Here is a 20,408-nt window from a genome sequence, read left to right on the forward strand (position 1 = left end):
CATGTAGCAATGTTACTGGATTAAGGATTCTTTTTTATTTTGGTTTGTTTGCATAGTTTCATAGCAGTGCAATTTCTTATAGCTATTTCTCTATTGTACAGGTACAAAGTTCAAAATGATAAATCCATTTTTTTTTAATAAGGGGGACTGCCATAAAAGGGGGCTCACTCAAGTCATAGTTAAATTTTTCACTGTATAATCAATTAAATTTTTCCCATGAAAGGGGCCAATCCATCACTCAGTTAGTAAAATCAACAGGAAGCTTCTAGGTAGTTACATGTATATGTGTTTGTGATCTTTCAATTCAGGAAACATAATGACAATAGCAATAATTGTGAAAGATAAATATACAACAATGACCTGAAAAGACTAGCAAAAACATCAGCAATAGGTCACAATATCCTCAATATGAATTGACTTACAATGTATACTTTGGTTGCCAATGAATGCAGATAAAAATGTGTTGCATCTGTAGTGATAATTGACCTTCAATGTCAATACAGACAAAACTATTTCTTTTCACTCCTTGTTCTTGTTGTTTTCTCTTTCACACATTCTCACTTAAATGTCGCCATGTTAGGCCTGAAAGCTTTACAGTTACCTAACTAAATTTGTCAGTGTGTGAGGTTCAGCAAAATAATTTTAAAGATAAATCCTACATATTTTATTTACATAAGATGCATAACATCAGAACTGTAAAATACATTTGAGTAGACAATACAAAGTAGTTAATTTCAAGTACATGTATAGAAAAAGGTGTCCAACCAACAACAAACAAATAGGTAACATGTTCTCAATTTACTTCAAAGTAACCATTTAAATTCATGTTCAAAACCATTAATAAGCTGTACCCTAATCAATATTAACAATATTTCATACATGTATTTAGAATATTCAGTTTACAATTCTAAAGTTAATTCGATGAAAAACATTTAAAACGTCAGTTTAATAAATTATAACCCATCTAGTTATTGCACGGCCCCTGTTTAAATCAATCAGCTCTCCCTGCAAAACCAAAATGAATAAACTCTCCCTCGAATATTTATTTTAAAAAAAAGAACAAAGTAAGACTTATCAGTTATTTTATGTCTTCCTACTTCAAAGTTTACATTTCAAAACACTTTGAAGTAAAAATAAAATTGTCAGGAAGTAAGTATACAGATTGTACCTAACAGTTTATAACTTTATAAAGCATGATCACTTATCATTTTTTAAAGCACTGTAAATTTTAGTTTGAGCAAACAGGTCCAACTCAATGTCACCCCTCTAGAGCACCAGGATCTAAATACATGTCACCCATCTCATATTGCACTAGGATCTAAATCATTTTCACCGTTTGCTCTTACATTGATATTTTATATTATGAAACTTTGTTTTATCTTATTTAGACCTTAATAAACTTGAACAGGCCTAGGTCAAAACTGATTTTATAGTCTTAATCAATTGAATTCTAATATTGGCTTGTATCAGTTTTTAGATGAATAAATAAGTTGACACAAAAGTTGGTTAACATTTTCACGGAACTGTCATGTATACAGATAACACTTTCTCAAAATTGTTTATACTATACATGTATGTCATAGATCACAACAAAAACAAATAATCATACTTGTACTGAAACATCAATAGATATAAATATAAATGTTCCTTATATAAAACTTTTCATGCTAAATGTATAGATCTGCATTGTTACATCGAAGGTCCCAATTCTGGCTTGAACTTGATGGGAGAGCGGACTCCTATTGACGGCCTTGGTGAGCTGTTTTGAAGCTCTCAACTGACTTGGCGCACACTACGTCTTCTTTCAATGAATCACAGTTTTGACAAAGAATGTGTTTTTAAATTGCTCGTTTTCACAGTTTGTTGTTTCAATAGCCTTAACCAAATATATAAATTATCACTTTTAAAGTCTGAAAAGCGTGTCGGCTTGATGTTCCTTTTTGGTAAAGATTGCTTGTTACCAATAATTTGTCAGGTTTGGATAGCTGGGACCATACCCTCAACCGCTTTGTACGGTAATACTAGTCTTTGGCTTGTTCTTGTGAATTGCAGGTTTTTCAAGTTCCAGTAAGTGTAGCATGTTGGTGGTCGATCCTTCTTGTCTAAATTTATCATCCCCTGTGATTTTTTCAGAACCTGAAATTATTCAAAAATCCATAATAAAACTACATGTAGTGTTGTCAATATTAATAAATATAGATTAACTAGAACTCTACTGTCAATTTCTACTAATACATAGTATTTAAAAAACTATATTTCACTTTGTTTCTTATGTGTGATAGGTGAGTCATCATGTCAGACATATATAGATACACACTGAACATTTATGTGCTTTTTTTTATAGCTTTTTAATGCATTTGCATACAAGTATTTCAAGTAAGACATTAACGAGTGTAATATGTATGCATTAATATTAAATCTACAATTATACTGCTATACAGAGTTAAAATACTGGCAAAAACAATAATTATCCCAGAGCCAATGGCATGTTTAAAATATACTTTTATAAATATTTTCATATATAATTAAAAAACAGTTAAGGCACCACCCTTTCTAATCCAGTGTTGGTATATTATCCCAAAAAAGCATTAGTAAATTAGGAAAAATTGTATTAGCCTTTTTGAATTTTAACACTTTCTACTTTCATCCTGAAGCTAAGAGACGGCTAGCTCTTTAGAAAAGCTATTACTTGTTTGAAATTAGAATGCATTTGTGCACTCAGAGTCAATATGCAAGTGTACACCTACATGGTGCATGTATGTCATCAAGTACATTCTGTGGTGCTTTCAAATGTTTCTCAATTTCATATTTGATGTGAAAATATTGAAGATATACCATGTATTGACTGTGTTAGTTTTGGCAGGTTCATATTTTTTCACTACAAGGGCGCAGCCATATTAATTTCATAACGAGGCTCACTTTAATTATATAATCATAAAACGTTTCGGATTTAAGTTACGGTTTTCTGTGGTGAAATAGAAGGATTATTAATTAGTTTTCGTATTAAAAAAGAAGAAAAGGTGTTAATATTAGAATAAAGAAATCTGCATCTTGTAAATCTTCACTTAAATAGATAAAGTTTGTTCTACGTGTCACAAGGTTATGTTGACCATTTTCTGTAGTACATTTTATTTTACGTGAAAGGCGAGATGATGTGGTTCTTTTTTTGTGTAAACAAGTTAAGACGATAAAATAAAACACAAATTAGTTAAAATACTTACAGCTTTTAAATGAATTAGGCCCAAAATCACTCAGGATCTTTATTCGTTTGATTGCGGCCATCACTTCATGTACAACAGAACTTGGCCACGCGAATATGATATCGTCCGGCGGGAAATCCTGTTATCAGTTGCACAGCTGGTTCCTGGTAATACGATGCATCCAGGATAGTAAACATACTAGTCTAATTAGTTGTTTGATAATCTACTAGGGACTTTTAATGAAGTACTAGCCAAACTAGTAATATTTACTAGGTATTTTTTTCAGTGAGTGTTCTACTCTTTTGTGGGGTTGTTGTCTCTTTGACACATTCACCGTTTCCATTTCAATCTTATTCGCTAAAACCACTGAACAAAATAATGCCAAAAAAGTCCGATATGTTCTGTATGTTATTACTTCGGTTCATGCAGAAGAAAGGCTGATTTTGGCCACTTTGAAAACGTAAATCAATGGACAAGATTTAGGCTCCTTGGATTCTCCATTTGTTTGCATGTTTTTGTTTCCCTCTCTCGATTCGCTGAATATTAACATACTAAATAATGCGAAATGGCAAATGCTTAAAATATATCATGATTTATTCAGGAAAACATTATAAAAAACTTTAAAAAAAAAAGTCTTTTACAAAAATACATATGATATTGTACAAGTGTATAATTATGATGATGCTCATTGTCTTTATTTACTGAATTCTCGCTTGATTAGTTCAAAATCTGGTAAACTTGCACTGCATCTATTCTTTTTATTAAACTCCTGAAAAAAAATGAAAAAAAAATGTAATAATCAGACTAAAAAAAAGTACTTTGTTTGATACATTTTAATAATTCATTTAATTATTGAAATTGTGCGCCTTAATTTTAGCCAATATCTCATTTAAAATCATTCTAAATCCGATTCATCGTGTAAAATAAGTTTCATGCACTCGTGATGTTAATTAATCCCTACAATAGATCCTTATTTTTAAGCGGTGGAGTTTCAGTCATGATTTCATCTCGGTTAAACAACCCTGCGGAACCGATAGCTATTGTGGTAATTAATCTTAGTTTAAAGTCGTAAGTTTTATGCCTATAATGTTTTCAACTTGACGGTTAAGAGGCAACACTCAATCCATATTGCCAATTCCATTTATTCTATTATAGAAGCTAATAAATATAAACCTTTATTGGCTTGCTCATTGTTGAAGGCCATACATTGACATATATAATGGTTAATTTCTGTGTCATTCGGTCTCTTGTGAAGAGTTGTCTCCGACTCTCATTGGTAATCATACCACATTAAGATCTGTTTTAGATTTAAAAAGCTCTTGTAACGTACTATCTACCTAGGAGTTACCACTTGACAATACATTGGTAAACATCTATAATACTAAAATTACGAGGTCCAATTTGTCAGCCGTCATTACGTAAAAACGACGAATAAAAAAAATCAACTGTATATCTAACTAATATAGTACAAAGGTGTAGATTAAAAATTACACCACTCCAGGCCCTTTTGTTTTCCACGTAATTAATATTGCCAATAATTAAGAAGTTCCGGGTCGAGTCCGATACCGATACCAATAGTATATTCACCTGTTACCGATTACCTTATCTGTAAGTTCCGCATCTGACAGGCGCACCACCAAACGGTGTATTCAAGATTAATTTGCTATATAGTATTACACGGGTCATAATCACAGGGTTGACACTACTTAATTGTCAAATTGTTACCTATTGTAGTATTTTAATCAGTTAGACTTTCTAAGATAACAATACGAATACTAAACATCTGGACTAAAATAAGGCGTATAGGTACAGTTTTCAATTTGTTAACGGGCATGACGTAAAACAGCGACTCAAAGAATTCAACTTTATCTAATATAGGACAATGCTGTTGATTAAAAAATACTCCATTCCAGGACCTTTTGTTTTCCAAATAATTAATTTTATCAATAATTGATAAGTTCCAGTTCGACGAGTTCAAACAGAAAGATTTGAAAGCAGAGAAAACTGTGTATCTTATAATCGGCATGACTTTATCAGATGACAATTCTAATACTAAAATAAGGCTTGCGCATAGTTATATACCTTAATTCAGTCACGGACCCGCGATATCACGGGTGTGTTCTAGTATATATAATCTATGCTGTAAACTATACATAAATTCTCCTATAAATGCTCATGAATATAATAAATAAACTAACCTGAGGCATGGTAAACTGGTATTTGCTACTCATTCTTTGCACAACAGTTTGTATTGGGATAATTGCGTGTATCTTACTGTTACTACAATGAAATAAATATAGTGTAATGCATTGTTAAAACATGTTATTATTTCATCTACCAAAACGTTTGTATTTATGTTTCACTATTTTCTTCCCCCTTTTGTTTTAATATATTCCACTGTCATTACTGCCTCATTCTTTAAAACGTTAATTATTCTAAGTTTCCTCTTATGTTCTTTCTGACATATATCATATTGTTAAACCTCCAAGCCTTTATCTATTTGGTGTTGTAAACGCTTTTGAAGATCAGTTGCATGACCAATTAAATACTTTTTTTTATGAATATCCGTTAATCCCAATAATTATTATTCCAAACTTATAAAACTTTCTGTGTTGCTTTGCAGGCAAACGTATTGTTAATAAGAGATTCGGAAATGTTGTAAGCGACAGCAACCAAACAAAAAGAACATACTAAATGGTTTAGCTGGCATAAGTTCGTTAATATATCTTTTACTTACACTTGTGATGCAGTTCGTGTTCTGATATTCACATGGAATTCAATCATTTTGACTATGTCCTGTTCCAGCTTAAATAACAAGAATAAAAAATGATAAAAAAAAAACCAAACCAATTGTGAATCGAAATTAAAATCCTATTTATTTGTGCAAAATCTATTACATAACCTAGCTTGAACATTTCGTACACTATAAATCTTGGGTCTTACTCTGTTCTCTGCAAGGAAATAATTATTCTATAAATCAATAAGTATGTATCCAGCACCAAAATATGTCATACATTTTTCAGTGATGGTTCAGTAAAATTCAAGTTTTTATATAATACCTCTCTTTATATACAGTGATGTGCTCATTAAATTAATTATGATTTTTATTATAGTTCCATGTTTAATTGAATAATTGGGTATTTTCGTGTCTGCTTTGTATTATAAAAGTTGCATATTTTTTTTTACCTTTTGGACAGAAGATCTTATCCTGGACTCCTGCTCCAGAAGATGTTGATACTTTTGTACCGTCTTTTTTGCTTGCTTCACTGTTTCTTGAAGATGTTTCTGAACCTTATTCATTGCTCTTCGTGTTGCGCGTTCTTCATGCGCACTCACGTTTTCTTTAATGTAATCATTAATCTTCTTTGAAGTATCCATCTTGTATGTAACTTTCCTGTCGGCAAGCCAACACACCTGAAATGAAATTTTATTCAAGTGTTAGAAATAAGGATTTCGCTAACTTAAATGATAGTTATATTGAAGCATTTGTTATAATTTGACATACATTTTTATATTTGTCAGAGGTCAAGTTATTTGATCAATGTCGAGGTTCTTATCTTAGATACAATTGCGTATTATAATATTGTGTGATGAATGATAACATATTTAACTCCATTGGAGGTGTGCCTACATTGGCAGAATTTATTCCGATGCAGATACAGATACAGGAATGACTTCTGTCCTCATTAAAATCCAAGGTTTAGAATTTGGATTTACTTGGGGGAAAGGGGGGAGGTCGATCTACAATTTACTCTTTTTATAATAACTATATAAAGGATTGCATTTGACAATTATCCTTTTTTCTTCAATTTCCTTTTTCTATTCTCTATTTTATTTTTCTCATAATTTTTTTCGAGTGTGGATGGAAGGGGTCTTATGTGAATTGTTATTGTTACCTTTTGCTGATCCTGCAATTTCTTGTAAATTTGATTGTGTTTTTTAATCTCCTTTTCCATTTCTTTGATTTTCTTTTCACATTGCTTGACAATCTTCTTGTCAAACCTACAACAAAGATAATATGATTTGACGATATTGTTGATAACTTTAAGTTTGTTATAGCCGATTTATTATTTTTTTCGGCTGTATAAAAGGCCGCGACATAAAAATAGGAAGCAATTCAATTGAGACAACTTATAGCCTAATTTATAAACAGTTTACGAAAAACCAACCAAATAACCTCGTATGGTCGAAAAGATTTTACAACTCCCCGACCCTCACAAAATCAAAATCAAAGAAATAATTTTACAGCTCACAAACTGAAGTTACTAATATTTCTTAACTTAACTACCGAATTCTTAAAAATACTTACATTCCACCAAAAACATAATCTACTCCGTACATCCTTGGAATATATATGGTCATTGTTACATCTGCAGCCTCCATTTCGATTAATTTTCTCTGCGAAAAGTTGCTGAATCTCTGCGTGTATTTTTTTTCACGTCGTTGTGAAGGAAAGAAGAGAATGATGGGAAGGGCCGACGTCACAATAAAGACGTCTTCCAGTTGGACGTTAAAACAATTACGAACGGCGTTGAAAAGACTATTTTTAACCATAACTCTAGGATTGATAGACTAAGTACCCTTCTGTTAAAACACACAAATGGTACATTACAAGTTGCGACGGCCAAAGTGACTATGCTCAATATAAAAATAAGGAGATGTGGTATGAATGCCAATGTGAATAAGAACTATCCAACAGGGTTCAAATGAATGTAAAAATAAGATTTATTGATTGTTGGTTGCTTAACGTTAAGTGGCAAATATTTAATGCATGTTCAGGACGAGCAAAAATAAGATGTTGCATAACTGCCAATAAGACAATCTCCACCAGAGACCAAATAACATATTAGAAGTTGACATCTTAAAGGCACCGTACGGCCTTCATGCATTAGCTAAACCATACCCAATGATCACCCATTAAAAGCCCCCAAAATGAAAAAAATATTAGACAATGAAGTTGATTTTTGTCGAGCCTGCGACTTAAGTGATCCGGCGGCGGCGTTAACTAACTTCTAAAAGTTTAATATTTTTAAAGGTGGAAATCCTGAATGCTTCATACTTTGTATATTCTGGATGCCTTATTTCACACGTTCATTGTCCTTGGCCTCATTTTCATGGTTCAGTGACTACTTGAGAAAAAGAGTTGAGATGTTTTGTAATGTAAATTTCTTTCTTATCAGGAGTAATAGGATAACTATATTTGGTATGTGCGTACTTTGCAAGGTCCGCATGCCCAGCAGACAGTTTTCACTTGACCTCATTTCATGGAGAAGTGAACAAGGTTAAGTTTTGGTGGTCAAGTCCATATATCTGATACCATAAACAATACCTTGACCTTCATTTTCATGGTCAGTGATCAAAGTTAAGTTTTTGAGTTTGGCCATCAATAGGTGTACTATATTTGTTGTATGGAAGGATTGTAAGCTGTACATGTCTCTCTGGCATGGTTCATCTTACCTTGACCTCATTTTCAGGGTTCATTGGTCAATGTTTAGTTTTCTTGATTAAGTCTGTTTTTTAGAAACTAAAAGCTATATATCAACTATATTTAGTGTATTGAATGATTGTAAGGTGTACATATATTTTATGTTTGGTTTATATGACTTGACCTCAATTTTTTGGATCATTTTGGTCGAACCTGCGACCTTTGTCGCAGAAAGCTCAACATAGGGATAGTGATCGGCGGCGGCGGCGGCGGCGTTAGCTTACTTCTTTAAAGCTTCATAATTAAAAAGACCTGGATGTTTCATACTTTGTATATGGATGCCTCATGTTACGAAGTTTCCGTCAGTCACATGTCCAATGACTACTGGACAAAAAAGTTCAGATTTTTTGTAATGTTAAATTCTCTCTTATTATAAGTAAAACTAGATTTGGTATGCTCGTACCTTGCAAGGTCATCATGCCCGTCAGACAGTTTTAACTTGACTTCGACCTCATTTCATGGATCAGTGAACAAGGTTATGTTTTGGTGGTCAAGTCCATATCTCAGATACTATGAGCAATAGGTCTAGTATATTCGGTGTATGGAAGGACTGTAAGGTGTCATCTGACCTTGACCTCATTTTCATGGTTCAGTGATTATGGTTAAGTTTTTGTGATTTGGTCTTTTTTTCTTATACTGTATGCAATAGGTCTACTATATTTGGTGTATGAAATGATTGTAAGGTGTACAGGTCTAGCTGGCAGGTGTCATCTGATCTTGACCTCATTTTCATGGTTCAGTGGTCAAAGTTAGGTTTTTGAGTTTTGGTCTTTTTTTCTAATACTATATACAATAGGTCAACTTTAGTTGGTGTATTGAAATATTTTATGATCTATATGTCAGTCAAGTAGGTTTTATTTGACCTTGACCTCATTTTCACGGTTCATTGCTCAGTGTTAGGTTTTTGTGTTTTGGTCTGTTTTTCTTTAACTATAAGCAATAGGTCAACTATATTTGTTGTATGGAAGAATTGTTAGTTGTACATGCCTGCCTGGCATGGTTCATCTGACCTTGACCTCATTTTCATGGTTCATTGGTCACTGTTTATATTTCTTGGTTAATGTTAAGTTTATGTGGCAGTTATAATAATGCTTTATATCTAGGATTTTTATATCTAGGATTATCAACATAATATCAATGATATTATAAAGAAGGCGAGACATTTCAGCGTGTGAACTCTTGTTAACTTTATGTGATAGTAAAGCTTTATATTTGGGACAATCAACAATATATCGATGGTTAGTAAAGGAGACGAGTCGGAGACATTCCAGCGTGTGAATTCTTGTTTAATAAGCAATAATTAAAACCGTACGTCCTTCGCGGTGGTTATATAGAATAAAAACCTTAACCGAATACCAACACGGGAAAGGATTGATTGGATGTATGGGTTTTTGTTATGAAATTCAACTTCACGAAACATACATTGGTTGACCAGTAAATAACTGAAGGAACTTCAAGACAGTGATATTTGACAGCAAACTCTTTACATTCTGACAAGGGTTGGCTTAATAGATTAATGGATACAGGTTATTATTCTTTTGCGGTCAAATTTTAAGGTTTTAAATAAAATTTAATGTTTCAAAGGGTATATTTTTAATAAATGGAAGACGAAATAATAACGAAACTAAGATACAAACTCACTTAAGCAAAGTACTCTCAGATCTGTTCCTGCTGTCTTTTTGTTGTTGGGATGTACAAGTACCCGGCCACGTCCACTTGTATTTTTGTCCATCTGATGGGTTAAGCCTTTTTCGACTGATTTTTATAGTTTGTTCTTATGTTGTACTGGTATATACCACTGTCCCAGGTTAGGGGAGGGTTGGGATCCCGCTGACATGTTTAACTTCGCCACATTATGTATGTATGTGCCTGTCCCAAGTTAGGAGCCTGTTATTCAGTGGTTGTCGTTTGTTTATGCGTTACATATTTGTTTTTGGTTATTTTTTTTATATATATATAAATAAGGCCGTTAGTTTTCTCCTTTGAATTGTTTTTACATTGTCATTTCGGGCTCTTTTATAGCTGACTATGCGGTATGGACTTTGCACATTATTGAAGGCCGTACAGTGACCTTTTTGGTCTCTTGTGGAGAGGTGTCTCATTGGCAATCATATCACATCTTCTTTTATATATATATATAATTTGAGCCATTTTTATAAGATCCATCTTGTCCATAAAGCTCTTCACATGGTTGTGTCTCATACATCCTTGACTTTTAATGTTTTTTATAGCGTTAAGAAGGGAAGTCCAGCAAAGCCCTTCGAATGCATGAAATTAATAAAGTGTTATTTTCATTCTATATGGTCACCAATAAAGGGCATCAAAAAGTACCTTGACCAAAAACTTTAACCTGAAGCGGGACAGACGAACAACAAACAGACGCACAGACCGAAACACACAATGCCCTTCATCGTGTTAAACTGGAACCTAGCCTAAAGGTCAGTGGTTTAAGAGAAAACGTCCAAACCAATATTACTTTTAAATAAGCTTAAAGAGTGCCGTGAGTCAGCATACAATCGACAAAATCACCTTTTAATGAACACGAAAAAAGTTCTGGAACACCTAGGATTTCTTCCCACAAAAAGTGAATCAATGTATCATTCCTTTAAAGGGATTTAAAAACAAATCTAAAATTTTCTTTTGATATTTTTTTCTTGATCTGGAATATTTCACGACAATCTATGAGGGTTTGTAAATTGAGCATGTAAAAAAATTTGCTTAAAGACGGAGATTCATTCAAAAGACTGCTCTATCCACATTCGAAACCTTAATATTGACGCCGCTTTGTCTCGCTGTTGGGACATAAATCACAGGCTCGACAAAAATACAAACAGCAGATAGTGAATTGATTTAAATATAAGAAAAGTATGTAGAATTCATAGTAGATTCAGACTTTTACAAAAGATTCGAACAAATATATTAAATGATCTATTTGAGTAAATTAAGTCCCTTTTTATTCAAAATTACAATCCATTGAAAAAAGAAGCACAAGGATGATGTTCTTTTGACCAGTTTTTCTTATTCTAATTTCTATGTCGATTATTTGTTTTATTTTCAAAATTCAAGTGTACTGTACGCCCGGGCGTTTTGACGTAAACGTAGCTACGCGCATGGTTGTCGTGATTAATTTTATTTTTTTTTACAAATTTTAATTAAAGTTTGAATGTCCATCCACGATTCATAGGATCTTGATCAGACTTTTAATAAATTTTAATCGGGAATGGTTCTGCCAAGGACGGCAGTAAAAATCGCCAATGTGTCACCCCAGCTTAGGTTAAACTTGTGTTTTTAACTTGAACAGATTTCACAATATACTGTATTTAGGCTTCATGGTTCATTAGACAAAATGCCTCACGGGTATGTTTTAGGGCACTATATGATTTGGCGGTATAGTTCTTTTGTTCTAATTTGTGAACACTTTATCATGGAATTTATTTTGAATTACTAGTTAGTCGAAACAGGCTGTTCACTTAGGATAAATATCACTTTGGTTGGAAAGTCTCTTGCATAAGGTAAGTTTTATTCTTTCTTTAATGATAACAGAGACATATATATATATGTGTATATATGTCTCTGATGATAACATGTTAACAAATTAATGGAATAGTAATAGAAGTGTTGCACAAAATGTCAAGTTTATTTTGGTGGCTGTTGAAAAGTTTTAAACGAGTTTATAAAAAGACAATCCAAAAAGAAGATTTAACAGTCAAATTTCATAATTCAGTAATCTGCTTTGAATTTGTTACACTACTATATTTTCCCTGGCGGGTCTACTCGACCCGCACGGCCTGCGTGTTTTTTGTTATTGGTGTAAATTCGATTTGAAATAACATGCTATAGAAATAAATAGAAATAAAAAAAACCAGGTCTATAAAGTATTATGTAGTATAAACCATATTCAGTGCTTGACAGGATTGTATAGTTGAGTCTATCATTTTTGTTGTACTGACAACTATTAATTATTAATAATTTCAGGTTGGGAACAACCTCTCAAATGAGGGGTAACCTATCAATGTAATGACTATCCCTATTATGAGGGGTACACTTCAACAATATTCAAGTGATATAAAAAAAAGTTATTGTAAAAATCAGTTAGTACAAATGAGCACATAATTATATTTTTTGAAGAAACTTTACCCAAAGAACCATAGGCAGGTCCAATGGGGAGGGGGGGGGAGCTTTCTTTGGAAAGGTTTGGTTGATTATATAGGGATTCACTGAAGTATGACTGGAGTGGGCCCCCTTAGGACGGTCAGCAGTCCCCCTTTATGATAAGTTCTGGATCTGGTATTATATGGTCAAAACATGTCCAAATATTTTCCCCCTTTTAAGTTAAAAAATCAAAGTTTTTCTTCAACAGCTAGTAAAATGTCACCCCATTGACTGATGGACAGTCCCAGATTTAAGGGTTATCTCCACCTGGGGGGTGACAACCTGTATATTAATTTGTGTAGGTCCTGCCAAAACATGAATGATACAACAAAATAATATTTAATGGTCACTATAATGGAAATGTGCTACATGCACAATATGTGAGGTAAGCTAAGCATTATTTTGAATTAATTAACTTGGCATGTTTTTTTTCCATATGATTTCTCTTATTTAAAAATGCCAAGCAAGCTATAGTTATGAAATTATAAATTTAACCTAATGAACAGATGAAAAGGAACAATTTTAATAACTAAAATGTCAAGGCACAGGTCATCAGCAAAAATAACTTTTCAGGAGAACTAGATAAGTTTATTTTACATGACTTCATGACAGAAAGTTTTAAATGGAAAATAAAAAAAGAATGAAATTTCTGCATGAAAATTTCAAAGAATTAAGTCGATCAATAAACCAATAAATTAAAAATCCTTGCCTTATTAAAACTCTAATTATTTTATATTTCACAAAAGTAAACACTTTCCCGAAAGAAATTCCTCTTGTCTGATAATATAAACCACCTGAATTTCAATAATAGAGTCAACATATTTATACAGCTGAAGTTTCTGTTCAGAAAAAAGTACTTTTTTTTTTATAAAAGAAACCTGCGTCTTCAAATTTATAAAACCAAAATTTTAATCAGACTGATAATGCAATATGTTTATATATTATGGCTCATGTTCATTCATCTATCCATCTGTCCAGCTTCAGGTTAAAGGTTTTGGTCATGCAAGGTAGTTTTTGATGAAGTTGAAGTCCAATCAACTTGAAACTTAGTACACATGTTTCCTTTCCATTTACTGCCAAATTAAAAGTTTTGACCCCAATTTCACGGTCCACTGAACATGGAAAATGATAGTACAAATTCATGTACTTTGGACACATTCTTGTTTTTGTCGAGCCTGCAACTTTTGTTGCAGAAAGCTTGACAGGGATAGTGAGCGATCCGGTGGTGGCATTAGCTAACTTCTAAATAAGCTTTATATTTTAGAAGGTGGAAGACTTGGATGCTCATACTTTGTATATAGATGCCTCATGTTACAAAGTTTCTGTCAGTCACATGTCCAATGTCCTTGTCCTTGACCTAATGTTTATGATTCAGTGACTACTGTAATCAAAAGTTAAGATTTTTGCCTAAATTGTTAAATTATCTCTTATTATAAGTAATAGGATAACTATATTTGGTATGTGAGTACCTTGCAACTGTCCTCATTCCCGTCAGACAGTTTTCACTTGACCTTGACCTCATTTCGTGGATCAGTGAACAAGATGAAGTTTTGATGGTCAAGTCCTCATCTCCGATACTATAAGCAAAGGTGTTGCATATATTCAATGTATGAAAGGACTGTAAGGTGTACATGTCCAACTCAGGCAGGTAACATCATTTTTTATTTGACCTTGTTCACAGTCCATTGCTCATTGTTAAGTTTTTGTGTTCTTGTGTTCTGATCTGTATTTCTTAAACTATAAGCAATAGGTCAATTATATTTGTTGTATGGAAGAATTGTTAGCTGTACATGCCTACCTGGCATGGTTCATCTGACCTTGACCTCTTTTTCATGATTTATTGCTCATTTTTTAAGTTTTTGTGTTTTGGTCTGTTTTTCATGAACTTCATGTATAAGCAATAGGTCGATTAACTATATTTGTTGTATGGAAGAATTGTCAGCTGTACATGTCTGTCTGGCATGGTTCATCTGACCTTGACCTCTTTTTCATGGTTTATTGCTCATTGGTAAGCTTTTGTGTTTTGGTCTGTATTTCATGAACTTCATGTATAAGCAATAGGTCGATTAACTATATTTGTTGTATGGAAGAATTGTCAGCTGTACATGTTTGTCTGGCATGGTTCATCTGAAGTTTTTTTTTCTCCAAACTTTATATTTTTTAGTATCATTACAAAGTTATAAAGCATGGAAATTGATAAGAAAGTGTTTGTGGTAATTGAAATAGCACATCAATCCAACTGAACAATGTACTTAATCTTTTAAAAATAGTTTGTATGATTGTCAATGAGACAAACTTTTACCAGAGACCAACTATTATGAGGTAATTGTAACCAATACAGTACTCACACAGTATGGCAACACAGATCAATATATCCCATATACATAAAGATCTGATTGCTATTAAATTTTTCTCCCCCCCCCCCCTTTTGGTTGACTGGGGACTAGAAATATCAGGTCACCATAGGGCTTTCTCAAACTGGAAGTAAAACTCTCGCCAGAGTGGGGCATTAATATCACTGCATGAGGTAAAAAACATGAATGTTAAATATGATGCATTGTGTACAGAGTTCAGAACTCTGTGGATTAAAAACCCTTGCTTATAAAACGTTATCTCTTTGAGAGGTTATAGTAGGTGGCATAAAATATTTTTCATAGATTTTATTTTTTTAATATTTCAAAAATAATTTTCGTCGCTAGTAAAGATTCTTTAGCCTGCCAAGTAATGAAATTTTGAAGAAAAAAAACCCAACAAACTTTCGCTCTCTAATGCTACCCTTTTTTTGATAAGTGTAAGAAGAACTAGAAATTAATTTGTTGTGGCCTTCAGCATATCATGTTTTCTAAAAGTTTGTTACCTGAGTGATATTAACTTCATCTTTCATTGTAATATGATACTTCCTGAAAATTGTGAATTATGGGCCATGCATGAATGTCAAAACTTTTATTTTAGATCAGTTGAAATCTCGTTGGACTGTTTACTCATATTTATTAATTATGTCTTTTAGCTAAATGCAGGGTCTGAACACTTTTCATTGTCTTGTGATGACCAGAAGGTTTATTGAAATATCATATCCTCCAGACATATTTGTTGTCATTACACAGGCTGTCTTATAGTTGTTAATTTCTGTGTCATTTGGTCTCTTGTGGAGAGTTGTCTCATCATACGCCATCTTTTTATTTTTATACGCCCATTTAAGGGACGTATTATGGTATACCTTGTCCAACATTAACTCCAAAATGCTTTAACCAGTTTGCATTAATACTTTCAATCTTTATAAATTTTAAAGTTTGTGTTTTATAAGTCATGAGATTTTATTTATAAAAAATTGGGGATTTTCCCGTTTTTCAGACAATAACTCAAGTGCTTTGAACAGTTTTCATGAAACTTTGGTGATGGGTTTCTACCTATTAAATTAAACCTCCTTTAATTTTTTTTTTAATTTATAACATTGATGACTTATGGAACTTTATTCTTTAAAAAGCGTCCAGCTTATCATGAGCTCTTGCCAGTCAACTCTGAATTATCTAACCATTGACAATTGAAAATCTTTTCTCTAATTTAGTCTAACAGAACAAAAGAAAAGTTTCTGATTATTCTTCATATTCAGAGATGATTCCAGGTGTTTTCAAATGGGTCCCTTAAACATCATATTGGGAATTTTTATTCTAATTGTGAATTTTTTAAGCATAAAATCTAAGACGAAATAACATTATTTTCCTGTAAAAACGGAAAATGTATATTATTAAGTTTAACCTGTACACTGATGTTCATGTAAGTGTTAACATTTTGAATAATTCTGGATGGGCTACTGTTATTTTAATAACATGAATATAATTGAACATCATGCACTAGTTTACATCAGTCATCTTAGCTATAAAAAAATCATTCATCGGGTATTTTTTTAACAGCAGGTCATCTCTATAAATTTACCTTGATTCAAATGGATTTCAATGGATTTCAAATTGAACTGGTCAATTGTCGAATTCAGAAAAGCAAATACAAAAGTTCATATACTTAATTGATAAGATATTTAAAGCATTGAACCATGAGTGTTCTTTAAAATTATTTGAATCATCTTCAAAACTTTTGAAATAGTTCCATAATGATGACATCGTCTTTCATGAATGGTCTATCATCAACATTATTTTCAAAAAATGCTAAAACTTTTGTCTTTTGACGAAATAATTTCTTTTCATCATATTATATAACCGGCTCTGCTGGGCGATCTGCTTTTACGAGATCAGCGCCAATTAAACTTTATCCATCAATGTTATATCAAAATTTGAATTTTCTCTCTGCCGAGGTCTGCTTTGACGCCTATTTTTATCACCTGCTGGGCGATCTGCTTTTACAAGATCTAATACTCCTATAGCATATTAATGAATTGAATTCGGCAGATAAAAGTGTTCTCCACATTTTGACATTATTAGAAACTAACAAAACCTTTAAATAGACTTATTAAAAGGGGATATAGTTACGATACTGTTGTCAGGTCATTAAAGATTGCATATTTTGGCTTTAACATTGATTCACTGATAGGGTCTTTGCATCGGAACTAAACACATTTATTTCTAAAAAAAACAGTTTTTGGCATGACACGGGTTATGTTCTTCTCATATATTTTATGATAGTATGATACTAAATCCCTAACGGGAGGGATTGTACCTGATATTCATATGATGAAGACATAATCTTTCAATCAGTTTAATTGAGGTCTGGAGCTGGCATGTCAGTTAACTGCTAGTAATCTGTTGTTATTTATGCATTATTGTCATTTTATTTATTTTCTTTTGTTGCATCTTTTGACATCGGACTCGGACTTCTCTTGAACTGAATTTTAATGTGCGTATTGTTATTCTTTTACTTTTCTACATTGGCTAGAGGTATAGGGGGAGGGTTTAAATTTTAGTTTCTTGTGTATAATTCGGAGTTTAGTATGACGTCCATTATCACTGTACTATTATGCACATTTTAGGGGCCAGCTGAAGGACACCTACGGGTGCGGGAATTCTCGCTACATTGAAGACCCATTGGTTGCCTTCGGCTGTTGTTTGCTCTATGGTCGGGTGGTTGTCGCTTTGACATATTCACCATTTCCTTTCTCAATTTTATCTAATAACTTGAAATCTCATAGTTCAAAAATATTAACATTTTACAACTCATTTTACCCCCTCCCCCTTTTGAAAAAGGTGGGAAAATGGGGGTAGGTAATACTGTTTTACCTCTGTCTGTCGATCCAGCCATCAGTTCATCAGTCCTTCCGTCCCATGAATATTTTTTGTTTCATTTTTCTCAGGAACTACAATTCAAGGATTTCTGAATTTTGGTTTGGGGGTTTATATATGGGTCATTTTCAAAAAATGTCGAATTTTGAAATTGAAAAATTTATTAAAAGTTACTTATTCAAACAACCCTCTACATAAGCAAATCAAAACAAACAGTACTTTAAGAACAACATATTAAAAGATGCAATCTTAATGATGTCATACAAGAATATCTTGAAACATTTTTTGATCGGTCACGGTACAATATTTTGTCTATCCTGTTACCATTTTCAAAAGAAATTTTGGGTTATTAAGAAAAGGTTTTAATAGATAAAATGTTAAGCTTGTTTTACGTGACCAATTAGATGGTTTTCAAGAGAATAAACTTCTATATTATATTCATTCTGTAAAATAATAGATTATTTACCAATTTTCTAGGTTGTACTGAAAAATGGCTCTAAAAATTGGTTTTCAAAGGTTGTAAAAATTACCACCAGTAATGCAAGTCTAAGATAGCAATTTATATTGTTCGGCCTTTTTTCACCCTTTCAAATAAACCCAACATCAAGTAAATCCCTCATAAGTTAATTTACTTTTCTCTTTATTTCGTTGGTAACAGGAACGTACGTTTCTGATATATCACTATATAAAAGTCTATCCTGTTACCTTTTTGTCTGTCCTGTTACCAATATCAGTATTGCACCTGCAAATGCTTAATTGGGAAGAGTAAGATGTTATAACCTTAAGATGAGTTCAAACAATAAAATATTTCATTCGTTTTCCACCTACATGTTAAGATAAAAAAAATTTAACGACGTTTTTGTCTATAAAAAAATTGTCTATCCTGTTACTGTAACCATAGCAACCATAGTAACAGGATAGACAAATTTCTTCGTTTTTGATTGCTGTTGTGAAATAACTACTCCCTTTGGTGAAGTGATTATGGTTTTCTATTGTGAATTTGGTTTCCAACACGTTATTGCACTTTTTACAACCATATTGTTAGTGTAATTAATCAAAATGGTTTGTAACAGCATAGACATGATAAAAAGTACGCTTTATTTTTTTCACTAAATGTCTTGAAATTTCTTTTCTCTACACTGTCGTTCAAGAAAGGAGGAGTTTTAAATGTAAAGATTACTTTGCATTTTTGAAATCAACACTGACTGATTCAATATTCATAGGGAGAATAATTTAACGACTGATTTATGTAGCGGTAACAGGATAGACATGAACCTCCTGTAGTACGATGATTGAATTTAGTTTGTAGATAATCTGTTACATACAATGATAAAGAAGCTACAATTTTTCGTTAGAATTATAATTAACGTTCTTAAAAAGTCCCTTTTGCAGATATCAAGGCGATCAGAAAATCGGAAAAAAATCATTTGAAATGTGTTTTTCTGACAATGTACGCACACAAATACCCCCAAAATCGGACTTAAATGCAGTTTAATCTTATGAAAATAGATGTAAGGTATGTTTATTATTAATGTTCTGATCCACAAATCCGACAAGCTTTCATTTAAACCATTACAACTGAAATTTCCATTAGAAATAAAAAATTTAGCATGGGTGTACTGAAAATTCGACATTTTTTTTAAATGACCCATATATCAGCTATACCAAGTGATGCCTTTCAGATTCATCACTAAGCAACTTCCTGTTTACCGAACACGTGTATCATTTTACACCTAATAGCCAAGTTGAAAATTTTTGCCACTTTTTTCTCAGGAACTAAAATACAAGAATTTCTGAAATTTGGTTTTAGGGTTTATACAAGTCAGCTTGCAACATAGGGATAGTGATCAGGTGGCTTTGGAGGCGGTGGCGTTACATAACTTCTTAAAAGTTTTGTATTTTAGAAGGGGGAAGACCTAGATGCTTCATACTTTGTATATGGATGCCTCATGTTACGAAGTTTCCGTCAGTCACATGTCCAATGTCCTTGACCTCATTTTCATGGTTCAGTGACTACTTTTTTGTCATGTTGAATTCTCCCTTATTATAAGTAATGAGATAACTATATTTGGTTTGTGCGTACATTGCAAGGTCCTCATGCCAGTCAGATAGTTTTCACTTGACCTTGACCTCATTTCATGGATCAGTGAACAAAGCTAAGCTTTGGTGTTCAAGTCCATATCTCAGATACTATAAGCAATTAAAGGTCTATATAGTATATTCAGTGTATGGAAGGACTGTAAGGTGTACATGTCCAACTGGCAGGTGTCATCTGACCTTGACCTCCTTTTCATGGTTCAGTGGTTATAGTTAAGTTTTTGTGTTTTGGTCTGTTTTTCTTAT

The 20,408-nt window shown here is 32.6% G+C and overlaps 1 protein-coding gene and 1 long non-coding RNA gene across 2 annotated transcripts; both read right to left on the bottom strand.

Annotated features, from left to right (window-relative positions):
- Positions 1-649: 649 nt before the first annotated feature.
- Positions 650-2,930, bottom strand: LOC139519567 (uncharacterized). The gene is made up of 2 exons (XR_011663624.1): positions 2,836-2,930; positions 650-2,136 (listed from the first exon to the last, which is right to left on the bottom strand). It is a non-coding gene; the product is annotated as an uncharacterized lncRNA (long non-coding RNA).
- Positions 2,931-3,776: 846 nt separating this feature from the next.
- On the bottom strand, positions 3,777-7,719 carry LOC139519569 (coiled-coil domain-containing protein 30-like). The gene is made up of 6 exons (XM_071311737.1): positions 7,510-7,719; positions 7,097-7,202; positions 6,387-6,614; positions 5,938-6,005; positions 5,399-5,480; positions 3,777-3,969 (listed from the first exon to the last, which is right to left on the bottom strand). Exons 1-6 carry the CDS (start codon positions 7,581-7,583, stop codon positions 3,895-3,897), a joined length of 633 nt encoding a protein of 210 aa, XP_071167838.1. The 5' UTR covers positions 7,584-7,719; the 3' UTR covers positions 3,777-3,894.
- Positions 7,720-20,408: the final 12,689 nt, after the last annotated feature.

The sequence above is a fragment of the Mytilus edulis genome, chromosome 4 (assembly GCF_963676685.1).
Source record: "Mytilus edulis chromosome 4, xbMytEdul2.2, whole genome shotgun sequence".
Taxonomy (NCBI): Eukaryota; Metazoa; Mollusca; class Bivalvia; order Mytilida; family Mytilidae; genus Mytilus; species Mytilus edulis.